The sequence below is a fragment of the Gopherus evgoodei genome, chromosome 1 (assembly GCF_007399415.2).
Source record: "Gopherus evgoodei ecotype Sinaloan lineage chromosome 1, rGopEvg1_v1.p, whole genome shotgun sequence".
In the NCBI taxonomy this organism is placed as follows: Eukaryota; Metazoa; Chordata; order Testudines; family Testudinidae; genus Gopherus; species Gopherus evgoodei.
In genome coordinates, this window is record NC_044322.1 from 73556043 (window position 1) to 73578162 (window position 22120).

At 37.7% G+C, this 22120-nt stretch overlaps 1 protein-coding gene across 1 annotated transcript in view; it reads right to left on the reverse strand.

The window, feature by feature from the left end:
* Positions 1-1033: 1033 nt before the first annotated feature.
* The window catches only part of KLHL1 (kelch like family member 1), a 480042-nt gene continuing 458955 nt past the window's right edge, over positions 1034-22120 (reverse strand). Inside the window, 3 exon segments of the mRNA XM_030566357.1 lie at positions 1034-1143; positions 4406-4577; positions 11572-11784. Coding sequence (XP_030422217.1) covers positions 1084-1143; positions 4406-4577; positions 11572-11784 — 445 coding nt within the window. The 3' untranslated portion in view covers positions 1034-1083.

The window sequence follows — 22120 nt, forward strand, 5'->3', positions numbered from 1 at the left end:
CAGGTAAAGTTGAGTGTATGGTTTTGAGAAAAAGAAAAAACAATGACATTTTTATCCCTCTTTTCTATCTGCAATGAGGCTTCTGTCAAACTTAGCCAAATGAAATTTCCATTGCCGAGTCATGTTTCATCTATTAAATGATAGAATAGAATAGAAGTAGCTGTTTTCCAGGCTTCCAGAGGCTTCTACATGCAGAAGATGAATAAAAAATTTAATGTGCCCAGAACCCACATGCTTTATTTGAATACAAGATTAAGGTAGATTTATGAGACAGGTCCTTGGACTCATATTTTTTGCAACAAAGTCTCAATGGGACTAAAAAGCTTGCTCTTCTTTCTGCATTGAGTTTGTGCTAATTCTCTGGATATGATTTCAGGGCAACCTCTGATTCTCAACTCTGACAAGGAGGGACAGTCCAACGTTACTGAAACAAGCATTGTGTTGTTTTAATTTTTTCATTTACTTTCCCTCAGACTGTAGAGAAACAGTTTAATCATTTTAAATGAGTAGGAGTGCTCACATATTCAGACCTTTCAACTTATCCTCTTTACTTTAATCAGAACTGATTCCCTCTTCTTGTCTAACCACATGTCTAAATGGGAAAGCCATGACCCCTTTGAAGATAAGATTTTGACAGAAAAACATCACGTTATGTCTACTTTTCCTATTAATAAAACCAAAGTTGAAAAAGGAAATGAATGTGCTGTGATGGTTCCACAGTCAAACCTCTTTGTTTCATGAAAACTGTTCTCCTATCCCTTCTGCTCCTTATGAAGAGCTAGCCCTGGGTGCTTCCAGTTATGCAGCTCTGCAGTACACATTCTCAAGAACAGTACCTGAACTTACTGCGGTACGTTTACACATTTGCTCCTACAACAGACTGATTTTTTCTTGTTCACTGACTGAACAGTTTCGAATGACTGGACAGGGAATAAATCCTTAATCTTTCCCATTTTCAAATTTCCTCAACTTTGTGATCAACAGAGTATGAAAATCCTTCTTTTCACAAAGTTATCATTCTTGTTGTCTGATAGAAAAATAAACATTTCACAGTCAGTAAAATCCAAAGCAGTGCTGACAAAGTCACGGTTGCTTGATGACTACGATGCAGGCACCAGCTCTTCCAATATTTAGGGAAGCCATCTGCATTAAAAAATATGCAAATTAACAGAAAATCACACAAGAAATGGCAGAAGTATTGTGGCACATATTATTCATGAACTGTCAACATTAATAGCAGCTGAACTACCAAAAGTAGACAGAACTCAGTGATATCGTAGTACTGTAATTTTCAAACTACTTGCTTTTATCATACAGTACTCAGCTAAAAGTATAAGGAGGATAGGGAGGCAGTATGGTTTTACGATTAGGCACTAGACTGGGACTCAAGAAGTCTGGGTTTGATTTTGAGCAAGCTTTTTGTCTGTTTTGTTGTAAATTCTTTGGAATAGGGATTATCTCTTATCTGTATATTGTACAGAGCCTCCGATCTCAGCTGGGAGCTATAGCCCCTACTATAATACAACTAATTCATTTTAAAAAAACTAGCATTTTGGGTTTAGGGGATAGCTCCCTTCCTGATTATTTTTGATTAACTGCTTTTCTCTTATTCTTGCATAGTATATAAAATATGTCATGAAATATTTTCCATGGAACTGACTTGCTTTCTATTGTTTTTGAAAGACATTTAACACAGTGTAGCAATGTTTACATTTCCCCACAGCTATCAAAACTGGTATTTGCAATACCAGTGTCCATTTATACTTAGGATGGAAAGTGATTGGGCTACTGCTGTGGTCTTTGCAAAAGTTACATTTTAATGGCAATAACTGCCAGATACAGTGATGACTCATAGCTTCTGCTACTATGTGCTTGCCACAAATTCTTGTAATAACACTATTTTGTCTCAATGATTTAAATGTTGTGGTATTTTAAGGTAACACTTGAGAGTCCACTTGAGGTGTTTTTCTGCCAGCTAAATTTATGTAACATACAAACCCCAACATTCCATGATGGAATACAGTGCTATGCAATATGTGTTAGATGGCAGAATCAGCTTTACCACTAAACAGACAAATAGCGGGAGAAAAGAAGTATTTTACATGTGAGGAACTGAGGTACAGTGAGAATAAGTAATTTGCTCAGGGTCACACAAGATGTCACAGCCTAGAGTTAAAGACAGACCTCTTGACTCTTAGTCCAGCACCTCAACAGCAAGACCATCTTTCTTAAACATGCATTTTAGGTCAGTCTGTGACACCAGAATTTTAAGGGACAATAATTACGAAGAAAGACGTGACACTATGCTGATTCGCTGTTCTTTTTTATAAGAACATAGTAAAGTCTATTCTCACCTCATTAATTAAGGACCAGATTCTACCGCTTTTCCTCATGTCTATTATACTTAGTAATCTCATTCAATGGAAAGATACTACACAGGATGAGGAAAGGTGGTAGAATTAAGGCCTAATGGATTTATGCCTGACATTCCCAAGAGGATTAGTGGGAAGTACCCGCATTAATCTTGTATCCATCAGTGGGAGACAATAAGATTTATTTTTAATTACACTAAAGCACAACAAAATCCTAAAGTATACAGTTCAATTCTTGTTTTATAATCTTTTAAAATCCAGAGTTAGAAAAAATTTCACTTTGACAAAAACAGGTGTCTGTGCACTGATATATGCACAGGCACACATATTTATCAGATTACTAGACTGTGCGATACTTCACTCATGCTTTCCATAGCAATTTGTGAAGACAACTTTTAACCAGGAAAAAGAATTCCCAAGATAACTATATCAATGTTCACATACATTGATTGTCCTCTGGGTGAAATTAACCCACAGTGCAGAGGGTTGAAGCAAGACTTCTGCAATACCTGATTCATTTGGTGAGGCTGCATGAGGTGTAGGATGAGAACAGTTGCTAAGCCTTCCATATTCTGAATACTGTGGAGAAAGTCTCCAGTCTGATCCCAAGCAGGCAGGAGCCAGATGTGTAAAAGTCAGGGTTACTAGTTTCAAAACCATGTGGCTCCAGTGTTCCTAACTTGACTCCTACTCTGTATGCAAGGATAATGGGGCTATTGCTTGCTATTTCAACCCATGAACAGAATTAGTTGCTGTAGGAGGGTGGGGCTGCAACGGCATGGCCTGTGGAAGATTAGGTGGTTCACTCATTGTTCTAGCACCATCATAATGGCTACTCCAGAAAAAACTAAAAATCAGAAAGCTTTCTTATTACTGAATTCTACAAAACCCAGTTGCTCAGACTTTTTTATGGGGACTGTTATACCTTTATGCCTTTTTGAAATTTTTCTTCCTCATTGGCCTGTCATATCACAGGATGCATAATCAATAAATCATATGCTGGTATTTTCATTAGCAATAAGTGATGACACAAAGAGACAGAGTGATAAGAAACAGAACTTTTCCAAAATATACTAGAAAGCCATTGCTATGTGTCTCCAAAATATTCAAGCATTCGTAAATCATGCCAGTCTATGTTTCTTCTGCCATCAGCTTAGTTCCACCCATCATACCACAGCTGTATATTCCATATTTCAAGTCACATTTTTTTATACTTCAGCATTCATTGTATTTCATAGTGTCCATTAAATTAAGACAATGGTAGGAGAGAGTGAATAGAAAACTCTACATGGTAAAAAAAATGGAACAAACTGCTTTCCCAGAAAGAAATCTGCATGACCTATGTGTCACCAAACAAAACACCAGAGCCATTTTTGACAACTACAGATTCAGTTTCAACCAGTATACTGAAAATTCAGACTGAAAATACCATTGCAACTGAAAATTAGACAGATTAAAAACTTTATTAAAAGCATAGCTAGATAATATTTTTAGCAACGATTTTATCTGTCTCTTCTTGGTTTCATAGGAGAGACTTTTTTCTTGTTTCTTCTGGGGAAACTTGTATCATAATAGGTGTTGACCTATTAGCAGGGCCGGCTCTACAGTTTTCACTGCCCCAAGCAGAGTGCTGAATTGCCCCCGCTGTCCGTGGGGGCAGTCCGTGTGCCCTTAGGCCGGCAGGCGCGTTTCCGCGGCGGCGGCAATTCAGTGGCAGCTTCTATATTTAGCTGAAGCCACCCTGGGCAGCTAAACATAGAAGCTGCTGCCAAATTGCCCTCACCACGGAAATGCGCCTGCCGCCCTAAGGGCACACGGATTGCCCCCACCCTCTGCAGCGGCAATTCGGCGTGCTGCTTGGGGGCAAAACAGGGACCGCCACCCCTTGCAGAATGCCGCCCCAAGCACCAGCTTGGAATGCTGGTGCCTGGAGCCGGTCCTGCTATTAGGCATAATTTTACAGCTATGGCAGTGTCAGCTACTTACGAACGTTAATTCATTGTGAAAAAAAAATAAAACAAGTTTAAAAGTACCAGCGTCCATTCATTAGTTTGAGGGTCATATGATTCCATAGTGTTCAGGTATGTCTGGCCATCATATCCACCCACTGCATATAATTTATCACCAAGAAGACAGACACCAACTGCATCTCGAGGCATACTCAATGGAGCCACCATTGTCCAAGTATCAGTTTTTGGATCATATCTGAACAAGAAAAAAGGAAGATGCAAGCTTAATGAAATTCTAGGTATTAGCTCATATCCATATTTACAAAAAATCTGTCCTTAAAAAACTTGTTTACAAGCATCTTATCATAAACAATCTTTTCAGCAGCAGAAAAAAAATAATTATGTGCTAGATTCTGATACTTTTATGTTGAATGGCAATTTATTCTGGGAGTAGTCCCTTGGAAATAAATGGTCTATTTGCAGAGTAAGATGCTGTTTAACATGACTATGACTAAGAATGGCAGAATCTGGCCCAATGTAAAAGAAACCCAAACTTGTTAAACTGTCCTTCTATAGTATAATGGAAACTACTTTTCCTAAAATTAGACTGAACTCTGCAGTAACTTCACTAAAGCCTGTCTGAGAAATCAAGAGATGTTTCATGCTGTATTGTGCCACTATTACTCATGTTAAGTAGCACTACTAAGAAGGAAAGAAAGAATGATCTAATGTAAAAAAAAATAGTGTTTATCCCAGTGTAATATGACTGGGTACGATGCTCAAAAGTACCTAAGAATTTAGAAGCCTAAGTCCAACCAAAAGTCAATAAGGGCTAGGTTCATAATAAGTCACTTAGCCATAGATTCACAAAGATACTTCGGTGGTGTGATGGTTTTATCTTTTAGGTGCCTAGAAAATCACAGAAATACAGTGATTCACAGAGCCTGAGTTAGGTGCTTATGCTCCCCTATACAATGAGTGGGGAGAGATAGGCAACTTAGAGTGGGATTCACAAAAACCAGCGCACTAGGTGAGGAGTCAGCTATACAGCCTATTGGCAATGTCAGAGAGAGGTGTGTGTCATAAGCCCTGCCCCACTCATGGAGATAATCACCTGAGCCTGTGCTGCAGGGAGGTGCCTGTCTCTATTTTTGATCCACAACCATGAACCTTTTTTGGAGTTAGGAACCTAAGGCAGTTTTTGCAAGAAGTCAGGGGACAGAGGTTGAGAAGATGAGAAGGAGGACCCCATACATTATCAATGTTAGACTGTGGTTTGGGTAGTCATCAAGGATGCAGAAGACATCCTTACACACACATACACTGTTGAGGAGACATGATTTAAACAAGACTCTACCACTCTCAGGTGAGTGCTCTAACAATTGGGCTTTGGAATACTGTAATGTGGGGCTCCCTCAGTCTCTCCTGTTGAAGCCATTGCACCTTGGAGAAATATTTAAAGTGTCATTTTGGCCAGAGAAAGAGAGAAACAGAGAGCACCAAACCATAAGAATGACTACCCAGGATCCTGTCCTTCTTCTCCAATGACTCTTTAATTATTTATCCAAAGGAAAACAGCTTCAGCAGAAAAGTTGAAGGGGGCCTCATAATAAAATATCCCATAGCCCAATGGATAGAGCACACACCTGAAAGGTGGCAGAGTCCTGTTCAAATCCCTTAATCTCATCAGGCAGAAGAGAACTTGAACTGGGTCTCCCACATGCCAGGTGACTTCCCTAACTATTGGGCTAGATGTTATGAGAGAGAGAGCTGCTGCCACCACTCTGTTTTGTGTGAACTCACCTAAGAGGTCGAATCCAGTAGGCAGTCTCTGAGTATGCATACTGGATTGGGTCCCACATGCAAGTTAGGCAGCCAATTTTTACCTGACTTGCGAATCATTGTGAAGCTTAGATGGGAGATAGTGGGGCAGCTGTGCACATGCCCAGTGACAAACACACGTGCACCTAGGGAACTTTTTATTGAAAAAATCTTAGATGCAGAATGAGTTTAGACACCTACAGATTTCAGTGGAAGTTATGTGAATTGAAGTAGTGCCTAAATCTGGGACTCAGGCACCTAAGCACAGACTTAAGTGCCTAAAAACTTTTATGAACTTAGGCCTTAGGCACTTCTGAAAAATGTATCCACTTATTATCTATGCCATTACTTCCACTAGGCTAGCTGTTTCTTCCACTTGCCTTTAGTTTGCTATGACAGACATTCTGGCACAGCCTGCTCAAACCTGCTTTAATCAAATCTCCATTTTCTCTGTCAAAACACAGACTTGCTTTTTTTTAAAAAAAAATCACTCTATGAAATTTATCAAAATCTGATGACATCAGCTTTGATGCTTCTATGTAATGATGTTAAATCCTGATGAGTAGAAACTGTGAATCAGACTTCCAATTTCAACTATCCTGATTTTGGTATGTATGTAAGGGCTTTTCCCAATCAATTTGATTGTTTTAGAGAAAAACAAAAAGCTATATTTCTTTGCGTATCTTTCCCAAATCTTCTGCAGATGGAAGTAATACTGCATATTATTATTTTATTAGCGGTGTAATAAAAATACCCAGTATTTTTCAGTTACCAATTATATTATTTGGGGGTTATTTTGACCATTTTTTAAAATAGCATTTACTCCCAAATAGGTGATGTTCAGGATATAATGCTGTTAAAAATATGAGCAAAAACTCAGTAGCTTCTCTCTTTGCCCTAAACTTGACAGCTTCCAAATTATTTATTTCTATATTTAGAAACTTTTACGGTATCCCCTCTCACCCTGGAGCACATGAAATTGCTACAAAGATGAAATGTACAGCTGTTTTTCACAGAAGAATGTAAGAAAATGTAAGCATTTTCCAGGCAATTACAAATAGGGAGCTCTTTTTTTCCAGTTGTGTTTTGTTGACAGAATTGAACTATAAGCATTCGATTTAGACCCTGATTACCTGTTTATAAAAAAAAAAAAACAGTGATGTTCTTTATTTTTAGCTTGCCTGTTTTTTCAACTACTCACCTTGACCCTTGCAGTCAGAAAGAGAATACTGTATCATAGAGTCTATTAAAGTTTATTGCCCTCTGGGAGGTGAAGACACAATGCACCCTTGGTAAAGCTGGTTGTAAAATGAACATTAGCTAGAGGCATATGGTGCTTTTGGAGGAAAAGTCATAAGAGTCTTTGATAAAATCCATTCAGAATTAACATTTTGGGCTTTACCATATGTGTATTTTCCCTTCCAGGTCTTCAGACATTATTATAATCCCCATCCTCCCATAATTAACAACAATTAGGATAATACTGGTAGATATAATAGATTTCTTGGTCTTTAGTCCTTTAAACATTCAGTCCTTTAAAAAAGATGGAGGAGGAAAAATGTATTATAGGAATATTTTAATTCTCAGCTAGACAGTACAAAAACCTGCTCAATTTACTTATCTGAGTAGTTCCAGTGAAGTCAATAGGATTAATAAAGTCAGTTAAGTGAATACATGTTAGCCCCAATTATATGTTTCACTTAAGAGACCAGTTTAATGAAGGTGAAAGTAAAGACAAATAATTCTTTTAACACCAAATTAGGAGAATATTATTATGAACTGCAAAGCAGTTAAGAGGGCACTAAAACCCTGTTAAAACATTTAACAAATATTTCACAAATTGCCATCTTTTAGGTACAGTATATGGGCTCTGGCACTATCTAAGTTACGTCCTTCTTAGAAAATACAGTTAACTGAGGATGACAGTATAGATGTGGATGAGACTTTTTTAAACAACTAACAAAATCATCCAAACCACTGGGCTTGGTGGTAACGGAAGACTTCAACTACCCAGGCATCTCTTGGGAAAATAATACAGCAGGGTACAGATTATTCAACAAATTCTTGGAATGCATTGGACACAACTTTTTATTACAGAATGTGGAGAAAGCGACTAGAAGAAAGGCTGTTCTAGATTTGATTCTGACAAATAGGGAGGAACTCGTGAAGGTTTGAAGATGGAAGGAAGCTTGGGTGAAAGTGATGATGAAATGATAGAGTTCATGATTCTAACGAAAGGTAGGAGGGAAAACAGCAAAATAAGAACAATGGATTTCAAGAAGGCAGACTTTAGCAAACTCAGAAAATTGTTAGGTAAATGGGAAGCAAATCTAAGGGGAAAAGAGTTCAGGAGAGTTGACTGAAGAGATCTCTGAGCCATTAATGACTATCTTTGAGAACTTATGGAGAATGGAAAAGATACTCAAGGAATGGAAAAGGGCAAATATAGTACCAATTGATAAAAAGGAGTATAAGGACAATCCAGAGAATAACAGACCAATCACCTTAACTTCAGTACCCAGAAAGAATAATGGAGCAAATAAACAATCAATTTGTAAGCACCTATAAGATAATAAGGTAAGTAACAGTTAACATGGATTTGTCAAGAACAAATCATGTCAAAGCAATCTAATATCCTTCTTTGACAGGATAACATGCCTTGTGACGGAAGGAAGAAGTAAATTTAATATATTTTGACTTTAGGAAGGCTCTTGATCCCATCTCCACATGACCTTCTCACAAGCAAAGGATGCATAGCCTAGATGATCATAATATAAGGTGATGGAAACTATATCCAGAGAGTAGTTATCAGTGGTTCACAGTCAAGCTGGAAAGCACAGTGAGTGAAATCCTTCAGGGATGCATCCTGGGTTTGGTTCTATTCAATGTCTTCATAACTGATTTGGATAATGGCTTATACACTTATGAAGTTTGTGGATGCGATCAAGGAGAGCGGATGCAAGCCCTTTGGAGGACAAATTAGAATTCAAAATGATCTTTACAAACTGAAGAAATGCCCTGAACTAAATAGGATGAAATTCAGTAAGGACAAATGTAACGTAATAGACTTGGATCTGGGTGTTATAATTAGGATGACCAGATGTCACATTTTTAAAGGAACAATCTCATTTTGGGACACTTTTTCTTATATAAGTGCCTATTATCCCTGACCCCCATCCTGTTTTTTCACAGTTGCTATCTGGTAACCCTAGTTATAATGGATCAAAATTAAATATGAATCAAGACTGTAATATTATGGGGAAAAAAACCAAAAATTATTCTGAGATGCAGGAATGCTATAATCAAGACATGAAAAGGAGTTCGAACAAATTGGAGAAAGTACAGATGAATGCAACAAGATTTAAAAATGGGTTGTTTAGTCCGGAGAAGAAAAGACTGGGAAACATGACAACAGTCTTTAAGTACATAAAAGGTTGATATAAAGAAGTGGTTGATAAATTGTTATCCTTATCCATTGAAGACACTACAAAGAGTAATGGTCTTAAATTGCAGCAAGGGAGATTTAGGCTAGACATTAGGAAAAATGTCCTAACTGTAATGGTAAAGCACTGGAACAAATTATACAGGGAGGTTGTAAAATCTTCATCATTGGAGGTTTTTAAGAAAAAGTTAGACAAACACATGTTAGGAATGATCTAGATAATACTTAGTGCTGCTTCAGCGTGGGGGACCGGACTAGATGATCTATCAAGATACCTTCCAGTCCTACATTTCTATGATTTTGTAATTCTTTGTGTCAGTGCCTTTGGGTCTAAAAAATGCTTAGAATCAAGTCTTGTGCAGGTTACATATGCAAATAAGTTTGGTGTACAATTATCAGTTTTTAGGCAACAAAAGTCTAGAACTACAAGAATGGAGATGTTGCAGGTCACAGTTATGTGGAGAAGATTCTAGAATACCTGTTTAAAATATGCTTGGCTCAAAGCAGTGCTCTAAATTCCTCACTTTCATGTGCACTAAATTAACCCACAACTTTTTTTGATATGGGTTTATTTAACATAAACAGTACGTGTATGTGAAATGACATAAAATACTATTAGATGTGCCCATATTTTTTTGAAGGAAAAGTGAATTAAAATTAACAGAGATTAGGTTGTGTCATATTTCAACACAAAAAAAGGAAGTACTACAATTTGTTTCCTCAACTTCTTTCATAATGCCTGGTTATTAGATAAGAGTAACATTTTATATAAAGTGACAAATTCAACCCTCAGTTACATGCTTACATTCCCATTGATTTCAGTGAGGGGAGAATTCAATCCAGAAATAAGGGAGTAACCAGAAACCATATGTGGCTGATAAAGAAATGAAGTTCACACACTTCTTTTTTTTCAGATTCCAAAGTAACGCTGCTCCTATATGACAGCCAATACAGATGTTAGAAAAGTAAAAGGTGTTCTATCAGTTTCACTCTCTGTTTTATCTAATTCATGAGCCTCAGGTAAATCTAGGGGTTTCATGTCCATGTCCACTTCTAAAGATTTTGATTAACTTTATCCTTGGAAAGGAGTGGCAGCTTTAACTCTGTATGTTCCCACTTTCCTGTTTAGTCCTCCATTTTAGCATTATAACTTTTGCATACCTTTGATATGTTAATTTTCTTAGTTTTTTTTTTAAACGATGTAAGTAACTAAAACCTCAATTAAATGTAGAAGCGTATCTGCAAATCAGGCAGGATAGATCTTAATAGCTCTAATAGTGCCCTGGTGTCCTATTAAACTCTCTTGATTCACAAAATATTTACTTGTGAAATGCAAAGTACTGGCTATATACTGTAAATACAGTGTCAGTCAATAACAGTCCTGCTGAAGGAACCACCATGGTGCAGTGTGCATCAGCATTACTTAAAGAGCTTTGTTTTATTACTTGCCTGACTATAATTTAAAAATTGATAAATCTAATTTGGTATTACAGGTTTGCTTTCATGCTGAGCTCTTGTCTCTTAAATAAGAAAATATTTCTGCCTTAGATACAGAAGTTTCCAGTGGAAATGTGAACAGACCTTAGTTCTGCTTCTGTGTTAGTGTGCTACTAATGCAGTGGTTCTCAAACTTTTATACTGGATGCAAAGCAGGGTTTGGGGTGGATGCTGACAGCTCACAACCCCCATGTAATAACCTCATGATCCCCTGAGGGGTCCCGATCCCCAGTTTGAGAACCCCTGTACTAATGAAACAAAACACCACAAGTATTGTTTTCTATAAGCCCACTTTTGTATGATAGTTGTTATTGTAATAGATTATATTTATCTTATTAAAGTAGTTATATATGGTTAACAACATTTTTTTGAGTTCACTTGTCATTTAGTTAAAAAAGCATACTTAACTCTTACAATTTTTAGGATACAGACAATTGTAACCTGTTTTGCATTCCAAAACAGCACATGTAATTGTACACTAAATGGATACCTTTCTACATAGTCCAGCAGTCGGGAACAGTGGTTAGAAGCAGGAGCATCATGGCCTCCAACTGCATAGAGAAAGCCATCACATGTGGCCACACCTACACCTCCTCTTCTCTTACACATCGGAGCACACATATTCCATTTATTTGTGTGAGGATCATAATACTCCATTGAACTCAAACAAGAACTTCCATCACGACCTCCCACTGAATATAACCTAAAAAACACAAAACCCAAAACATGCAAATTTCAGTACAAGGAGTTTGATAAGCAAAACTATAAACAGAGAAGCTTTGTTTGCTTTTCTCATCTGTCGTCTGAAATGAAGGGACTACGGAATACGTATTGTCAAATTTCAAGTTCACAGAAGTATGACAAACTGGAAAATACATTGATGTTAGTACTATTGCCAAATTCACATTCTTCTTTGTGTTCTGCCAACGCTCAGTGGAATGGAAGTTATTTCCTGATTAATCATTTGGGAATAGATGGTTTAATTCACAGCTCAAAATGCATACAACTTTCTTCTGCCTCATGGGCCAGAAATCTCAGGAGAACTTGCTTCTCCCACGATTTCCAAACCACAGAAGCAGGGTTGCTGCACAGTTGCCCACCATCTGCAGAGGGAAGGGAAAAGAGCAAGGAAAAGTGCAGGTGCTCAGTCATGCTCGGTAATCTAGGTCAAATAAGATCTGGGTAGACAGAGGAATGGGTAGAAATTGGTTTAGATGAGGACAGAAATAATCTGGCTGAAAACTACTGTACAAATTTTATAATTGCAGTTTTAGAACATAAGTGGAGGGAAAATGGATTTTTGAAATCATAGACATTTTTTTGTACAAGCTGCTGTGTACAATTTAGAAGAGGAAAAAGCAAATTATCCAGTCAGAAAGCAGAAAGAATATCACCATCTTCCCATACACAATCTATTCACCATTTTCTTGACTGTCCTCCTGTTCTCTGCCCTTGAACTCTAGTCTTAAATGGCTCCATAATAGGATTCCCTTCATCCAGCCTTCATATATGCCCATACCATCTCAGCATCCTCTCTTGTGGCTTTTCTCTGATGCAGCAGACCTAGGCCTCATTCCTGATGAGATCATTCCACAAGTGACCCAGCAATGGTCTTCTCAAGTGCCGCTCTTTTGTCCCTCATGTCTCCAATCCCAATAGAAGAGCTGTTATTACCATAGTTTTGTGTTGTTGTTCCATAAGTAGTTTCGGCATTTGTTGATCATAAATCATTCCACTTATCTTGTACCAGACTTCCCCCTAGTCAGCAGCCTTCCCTGAAGTTTGCTCTTGATTTGTCCATTTGTCAGTAACCAACCCTTTAGGAACTTAAACAAAGAAACCTGATTTAGGAACTGACCCTAATTGTTGATATTCAACTGTCTTGATTCCATGGGAGACCCCACCTGACTTCTGTGGTTTCTTTGCTCATTTTGAGACCATAGTTTGTTAGTTCTCTGTTCCAGGCATCACTTGACGAGTATTCATCACTATCAGCCATTAGCACAACATTGTCTACAAAGTTTAACTCTGTACCATATTCTATTTGGAATTGCTTACTTATGAAGCCTGTCACAATTATGAATAGTAATGGATAAGCACTGAACCTTGATGGAGCCCAACCTTCACCTCAGAACCCTTCATTGCACCTAAGGGTATCTGTACCTTTGTCATGGAACCATCCTACAAAACCATCACCTTCTGGACAAGGTCCTCCAGTACCCCACAGAATTTCAGTGGAGGCCTCAGCAGTCACTGAGGTAATTTGTCAACTGTTTTCTCCAAATTTAGGAAAGCCCACTCTGCTTGATGTTTACCTTCAGCTTCTTTTCGGCCAACTGTCTATTGATCAGCATATAATCTGTCATCCCTTTTCCTTTTCTAAAACCAAACCACTCCTTTCCTAAAATGGGCTCCACTATTCAACAAGTATGACTATGAATGATTCTCTCTAATAGTTTCATGCAGTGGGACAGGATTAATTGTTTGTTACTTTGAATAGTATTGTATGCAACCTTTTGTTTGTATATAGGTACCAGTATAGACTTTCTCCATTCTTCTGAAATTTTCTTCTCTTTCCAAACTGTGTCCATCAATGTCTCTCAAGTCTTTGATCATAGCTGCCACGACTTTATCTGGACCTGCTGATTTTCCAGGTGCCATTTTCAGAAATGCAGCCTTAACAGAAATGCTTCTGACAGGCCATTGATTATCAGTTCACACAACGGTAGCTTAGCACATAAAGGGTTCTTCTCACTAAGTATTTTGCCACCTTTTATGTGCCATGTTTCTTGTTACAAGCAGTCTGCCCCTGCATCCCTTACAAATGGCATCTTCCATCTTCCCTCCTTTTGCTTCTTCTCCACATGATCACATATCTTTTCTGTCTGGCAATCTGATTACCATTGTTCAACACATTATACAGCTCACCTAAAGTTAGGGTTCTCATCATTCTGATAGCTTGATTTGCTCCCTTGAAGGCTCTGTAGGCAGCAACTTTCTTCTGATGGATTACTTTCCATCACTTTATGACTTTTTCCTTATTTCTTACTCCTTTTTGCACTTCCTCATTCCACCAGCAGTTTTCATGAGATATCCTCACTGTTGAGCTTAAATCGACGATGAAGAGCATAATTTTTCTTATTATGTCTTAAATGTAGATATCTAAAATGTATGGTAAAGTCCTAGTTTGTTTTCATAGGCTTCTGATTGAACTGGTAGAGATTCTGGTCTATGTAATATGCCTAAGGGATAGTTTCAGGGAATAATACATGCAGGTACTGTTTGTTGATTTTGTTCAATGACACATGATGAATGTATCAGCAAGCAAGGGCTGATTTATGTGTGGAAGTCCTAGAAAAACTCTAAAATCTATTTTCAAATTCCAATTATGAAAATTCTGTTGAATTACATTTCAATTCTGCTTGTAACTGTTGTAGGCAAATGAAAATAATTTCCATCTCTTATAATGGTTCCTATGATGACATGATTCTGATTTCATTTTTCCAGTGTTACCCATGCTGCATACATTTTTATATGAATCCTTTTCCAGTCCACTGCCTGTTCTACAGTCCCCACAGATTAATTAATAGAAATGTGGGCTAGTTTAAAGTCGAAGCACTGAGCAATTTAGGATGCAAAAGTTTCCTGCAGTGAAACAATTATTCATTTGGAAGCTTTTATTGTTCTAAATACTCCATGAATTCCAAGCTCATTAAATGTTCATTTACTGTTATGTTTCTTTGGCACTGAAGTTGTTGTCCTGAACAAGGAAGCCCAATTCTACCACTAATCTTTAGTGAGTCCATAGAACTTTGAGGTATTGCCTCATAGACACCCTTGTACGGTAACACAAGTAGGCAAGGGAACTAGACTGCATTGATCTATCATGTGAAGCGGATGTCAAATAAAGCAACAAAGCAAAAGTATAAAGTAATTCTCTTACAAGAATGCCTGCAAACTCAGTCTTAAGACACTTCTCTTTTCATCTGATTTCTATTGTTCAAGGTACCTGAAGTCTGGGGTCACTATAAACTGATGTTTCCTGCACGGCTAGTATGTGCAATGCATTATACAGTAGTTCTGCAAAAGTTTGCATGCGGGGAAAAATTCCTTTTTGAAAGTGAAATGCATAATATAGATAATAATGTATTCACTCCCAATCTCTAATTCCATCATTGTAGCAAGACTATATTATAGTGAGCAACAGTAGGTCACAAAACACTTTCCACTATAGCCCTGTTTTCATATGCAAGTGCAGTTAAGGTATTTAGATGTCTACCTGATATTGGTAGTGGTAGAATTGGGCTTCCTTGTTCAGGACAACAGCTTCAGTGCCAAAGAGTGCAGGTAAATGAGATACTAAGCTTTAAATATCAGAACCAAGATTTTCAAAGGTGGGAGTCAAAACTTAGTGTGAAATCAAAGTGTTGCTTTAAAGCTCTACTTACAATGCTCCACTCTGGCTATGTCTAAGCAGCTCAGCTATCAGTTCTATGAATGCTTGATTGTGCATGACTCTGTCCTGACATGGAGAAGGGCGTAGAGAGAGCAAAAGAAATCACTCCTGTATTTGCATCCGCTAAGTTTAGTTATTTATATTGTGCTCATCTCCATGCTATCAAAACATCCCTGGGCACAATCACAGTCATTGTCATTATAAAGCTAGGCTCCCAAGATATTACTGAGGAGAGGACTGAGGTATTGGCTCTGCTCCTCCTTTGCATAATCTGGGTAGGTGAACGCATACTAAACTCAAATAAAGGGTAGTGCTCTGGCCGAATAATGGTGGTAACAGTGGCTGAACAATAAGAAAAAATCCTATTTGCAAATATTTTAATAAAAACAGTGTATAATTCAAAAATATTCATGAGTTGTTTTCTCAGCTTTATAAAATGAAAATATATACAGTCATTTTCACATTATCCTTAGCTTGTATTTTGGTAGCACCCAGATACTCCAGCAAAGGTTAAGGTTCCTTTGTGCCATACAGAGTACAGAGTAATATTCAGTCTCTGCCCCAAAGAATTTACAATCTAAGTACATAAAACAGCGAAAGTGTTATTATTGGTAAACCCAGGGTTGTGAGTTCAATCCTTGAGGGGGCCATTTAGGGATCTGGGACAAAAAATCTGTCTGGGGATAGGTCCTGCTTTGAGCAGGGGGTTGGACTAGATGACCTCATGAGGTCCCTTCCAACCCTGGTATTCTATGACAGTGTTCTATCCCCACTTTACAGATGGAGAACTGAGGCACAAAGTGAGTTGGTCACAGAGGAAGTCAGTGGCAAAATTAATATCTGATATCCTGTGTCTGAGTCCGATGCCTTAACTACAAGATGATATCATACTTTCAAGCCAGTCTAGGGTGATCAGATGTCCCAATTTTATGGGGACAGTCCCAATTTTGGGGTCTTTTTCTTATATAGACTCCCATTACCCCCCGCTCCCATCCCGATTTTTCACATTTGCTGTCTGGTCACTCTAAGCCAGTCATATATGCATAGTATGTATATGTGTCCAAACACACACATATTAGGCAGACTTGGATTGTGAAATATAGTTTAAGGGCTTCTAATTATAAAAATAGTTTATTTTCCTCTGAATAAAATTTGTTAATGGATCCTTGATAAGGTTTCTTTATTCTCACTCTGTTAATTATGCTTTAAACTGTTCTGTATTGGCTCATGCTGATTTTTATCCTTTGGTTGAGTTTATATTTTACAAATACTTTTTGAAAGTTATTCATGCTTTGCTGTGTTTGCCTCTTCCTCTGTATTTTATTTGCAAAGGAAAGAAAATAACCAGAATCAAATACTACAAATCTCTCAGCAATCTGATGTGCAGGAAATAGAGGATAAATTTTTAAAAGTTATTTTCATCAATAATTGCTTTTAAAAGCAAATATATCTATTCAATTTAACTGTGTAATTAAACATCTAATTATGCTCAAAATGCAACTCCACCTTAACTAGAAGGCTATGCCTCTAGCCTGACCCATTTGTTTCTGTTCTCTCATTATGGGATGCACTGATTTTCAGCTCTCCTGTGTCACATGCAAGCACATCTATCTGCTTGCCTAGTTATGCCAGATATTGAGGGCAAAATAGGGCACAAAAATCCTGCCCTGTGCTATGTGGATACATAATGGGAGAAGGAAGATCAGAAAGCCTCTTGAATTGCCAAATAGCAGCAGATAGAAGTTGCTTTCTACCATGCAAAAGATCACTGCAACTGACTGCTGCACCACCAAAGAGCAGCCAGCTTTGGGTCCGGTATATGCACCTTGTGTCCCTGCACACAGGCTCCAGTATGTGGCAGCTGTTAAACAATGGAAAACATTGTTCTTGTGTAAAAGGAGCAGTTGGTTGAGCCAACCTGCCCTGAGCCATTTTGCCTTGCAGTACCTGGCTGGCTGGTAATGCTTCACACTGAATAGAAAAGCAGGATTTTTCTCTCAATATGCATACTATTCTGCTAGAGCAAATATATATTTAGCTGGATAAAATATTAGAATTAAGCACTGAAATTATTCTTTTAATGTCAAATCACAATCTCAAAGTAATGAAACCACACAGACAAGGAGGCAACCAGAGCGTCCTAATGATTTCAAGGGTAAGAATGACAGGGCTGAAATCCCCATATGCAAAATGAAAACAGATGCAGCTGGATGGGAGAGACACATTATTTTTAAGCTTCTAAAAGCATAAAAACAAACAGAGAGAGGGAAAAATATATCGAACTATAACTAATTAATTGACAATAGATTCAGTCCTAACTCAGACAACACCTTCATCATTTCCACAGGAGCTTTGCCTGAGCAGAGACAGCAGGATTGGTTCCTAAAATAGCAGACACACTTTAGTCAGTAGAAGTTACAGGTTAATGGTTTTCTTGAGGGTTCCCATAGTTATTAGTCAAGTCACCCTGAAGAATTACTTGCTTTGAAATTTCCCTTTGAAGCAGGGTCGTGCTGCCAATATTTTAATAGGGGCTCCCACATAAGCATTTTCCACTAGCCTGTGATATAGCCGGTGTCTCAGGGATGCCTCTGTTTGCAGGAAAGAAGGGTGAAGAATTAAGAAATCTATTAATTTGTTTTCCCATTTAAACAGACGAGCAATCCTCAAGGGAGGCAACACCAGTGCAAACATATTCAATTGCATTTGCTAAGGGGAAAAAAATTGACTTGGTTTCTTTAAGAAGTGCAGTATGGGTTCCATAACACTGTATGGTCAACTCATATTGTTTGAAGCTGGGCCTGTGTGTGAAGCCCTTGTAGAGGAAGAACTGGGTCCTTTGGCATCTCTCCCTGGGAAATTTTATGAAAATACTTGACATTTTGTCCACTCCAAAGGGAAAGCATTTGCTCTTCAAAAGGATTTTTTAATAAGCTGAAGGGATAAATTGTGTCTGGCATGGAAGATTTAGCAGTATCCAGAGCATGAGTGAACTCCATCAGAGGAAGGGAAATTATCCCAACTTTCTCTTCAATATCATGACAGAATTTTAACATAGGGCTCCCAGGAGTTCCCCAGGAGTTCCATGCAGCATGATGCCTTCTACTCAGTGTCCAGGTAAGATTAGAGAATCATAGAATCATAGAATATCAAGGTTGGAAGGGACTTCAGAAGGTCGTCTAGTCCAACCCCCTGCTCAAAGCAGGACCAATCCCCAGACAGATTTTTACCCTAGTTCCCTAAATGGCCCCCTCAAGGAGAAGAGCACTTCACTTTTCAAAATTGTCTTTTTTATCTCTGCTGAAATACCTATTGAGACTGATTGTTTCAGTGGTTTTCAAAACTTCTTGTTTTGGTGCAATCACAAATAACTAAAAAGCATCTTGTTTTTATCCTTGATGAAATGGTGACTCAGCCACCTTCATTATTCATTAAATCATCTACCAAATGAATTCAGACTCCATTCAGACTATATTTGACTCCAGTTATTAATGTTTGTCATGCCTTGCATCAGTATGGCCAGAATTTTCACGAGTACTCAGCACCCATAATCAGGGCCAGATTTTCAAAAGAGTTCAGCTCCCATTTAAGTACCGAAATAAGCGGCCACATCTGCAAAAGAGCTTGGCATGATTGGTATATAAGACTTAAAAATTAAGTATCTAAATAGGTGTCAGGTTTACTGAAAATCTGGCCCCAGTGATGAGTTCTGAGGAACTGAACACCTGATTCTTAACCTCTTTTGAAAAATCTGTCCGTAAGGGCTTATCCAACAGTTAATGAGAGTAGGTCTTCAGCACTTTACAGGAATGAGATCTTATAGGTCATCTACTTACATTGGTTAAAACAAAATAATAAAATTCAGTAAATAATTTCACCTATAGAGGAAGATGATGGTCATGCTGAGGCCCACAAGAAGAGCTCTATAGCAATAATAAAATCATCATAAATATCATCATGAATATATTTGTATATACGTTTAATATCCAGCAGGATAAATTATCTCCACTACCGGATTCCACAGTTCATCCCATCTTTGATGTGTTTGATTTTTAGACTGTAAGATCTTAGAAGCAAGAGCTATCTATTATGCCCATTGGATAGCTTGAAGTATAATATCTGAACTAAACAACTGATAAGAAATAATAGCAATAGTAATATAAAATAATTGTAGTAATAAAAGTAACCACAATAGCTCATAATAACACTGCACTTCTTACAGGAAGCGGTGAGTAAACGACTGTAAAAGCATTTATTTTAACATGAGGTGATATATCGTTAGTTACAAAGAGCACACAAACAAATGACCTATCAATGTCCAACATCTTTTACTTACTCTCAAGGACAAACATTAAAAAGGAATAAAAATGTCACAAACCATACTTTTTTGCCAGTATTCTTCTTGGCCTTGATTCTCTGCCCATTGAATTTATTTATTTTTTTTTTGAGGGAAATAGTTGCCCTTGACTTCAATGGAGCAGTATCAGACTCTAAGATACATATTTTTTTTCTTTGACAGCAGTAATCTTTGCCTAGGGACCGTTTTACCTTGACCTCCTATTTATACAGAAATTAATCCTTCATTGTGCAAAACTAATCAGTCACAGTCTCTCCTTATTTAAAAGGAGACTGTGGAAAGGCTTTAGAATTTCTCCCTTTTCTGAATTTCTCTAATTTTTGGTTAATCTCTCATTTACATCCAAATTATAGTTGGTTTTTCTTTCCCCTCAGTATAAATGTAAAAGATTTAGCATGGCTTTAAATTTACTATTTGGACATTGCATTTTTATTATGATGGACTTTATTGGTGCTTTTTGGAGCTTATCTGCATTAGATTAGATTAATATCCTATGATTTTAATTCAATTTTAAAATTAGAAAGACATGATCCATGTACAAATAAAACTGAGGTGTGGGTACTTCTTCTGTTCCCTCATATCTCTTCATGGCCTTTGAGTATTTACAGGATTGCAAACTTTTCATTTTGGACCATGTATGCGACTTTTTATGTTTAAGGAATTTATGTGCTTACAAAGTGGATAGCATAGTATATGCTTCCGTAAAAAAAAAAATCTTTATTTTCTTAGCTGGGAAAAATCTCAGTGACAGTGCTTACTGAACTCATTTACTGGGGTATCATATTAGTAAGACCCAGGGAAATGGTCATTCCTTTTTCAAGCATTGATTGGTCGGAGCCACAAAGAAAAAACAAAGGAATCAGTCCTGAACGGCTTGATTTATGTCAATTAAAGTAGAAATGTTGCCTCAGTAAGGACTGTCTCAATGATTTATGCTCCATCCTATTCTAGTATTGTGATGAGAGATGAACTTAAATGAAAACCCAGTCTCAACGCCTCCCAAACTTTGGATCTTCGAAACTTCACTTAGCCTCATCTCTAAATTTTGAGGAGAACAGGGAATCCTAAAATCCCTCTCAAAATAGAAATGGACAGAAACTGCAAAGTAGCCTCTAAAATTGAAAAGTGTTAAGGAAAGTCATGACTGGTTACTTTGGAAGTTTTTACGTCAATTATGTAAAAGCAGCAAAGAATCCTGCGGCACCTTATAGACTAACAGACGTTTTGGAGCATGAGCTTTCGTGGGTGAATACCTATTTTGTCAGATGCACGTAGTGGAAATTTCCAGGGACAGGTATATGTATGCAAGCAAGCTAGAGATAAAAAGGTTAGTTCAATCAGAGAGGATGAGGCCCTGTTCTAGCAGTTGAGGTGTGAAAACCAAGGGAGGAGAAACTGATTTTGTAGTTGGCAAGCCATTCAGAGTCTTTGTTTAATCCTGAGCTGATGGTGTCAAATTTGCAGATGAACAGGAGCTTAGCAGTTTCTCTTTGAAGTCTGGTCTTGAAGTTTTTTTGCTAGTACCTACGTGGCCCTAGAATTTGAGTGAGGTGTAGGAAGCAAATATCCACCTTTGTCACATCCTCAGGCATGCCAAGAGATGCTCCGTTGCAGCTAAGAAAGGAACACGAATTCTCTGATGGTTGGACTATAGGACCAAGACAATTTATTAATGGTTATGCCAGTGTGCATTATTTGGGGTAATATTTCCTTTGTTTGGCAATGCAGTATAAGAATTAAAATGGATTAAATATACAAGAAGCTGGACAAAGAAAAGAAACCATTTTTTCTTAAAAGAATTATCCTGGCATCTAAGAAATATTTATTGATATTTTGCAAGCAATTCAGAGAGTGCTTTCCCATGCATAGTTGCATAGTTGCTTAGCACAGCTCATATGACTTGGGCCAAAGTTTAGTTCCTTTTGGTAAAAATAATTTCCTCTTGACAAGGAGTCCTGTTCAAAGCTCCATTGTAAAATGGGGAGAACACATACCTACCCTAAGACCGGTTAATGTACGAGGACTCCATTAACTGGAAAAGTCCGCTCCAATATCAGGTCAAAAGCTGGCCGACACAATGCTCAGCACTATCTCTATGAACAAATAATTTACTATAGAGTAAGAACATTTATTTACCCACTTATTTGTAAACAAACATACTTGGTGAGTCTGTCTTTTTTCTCAAGAGATCATTATCGAACTCACAAAATGGTTGTGTGCTAGGGA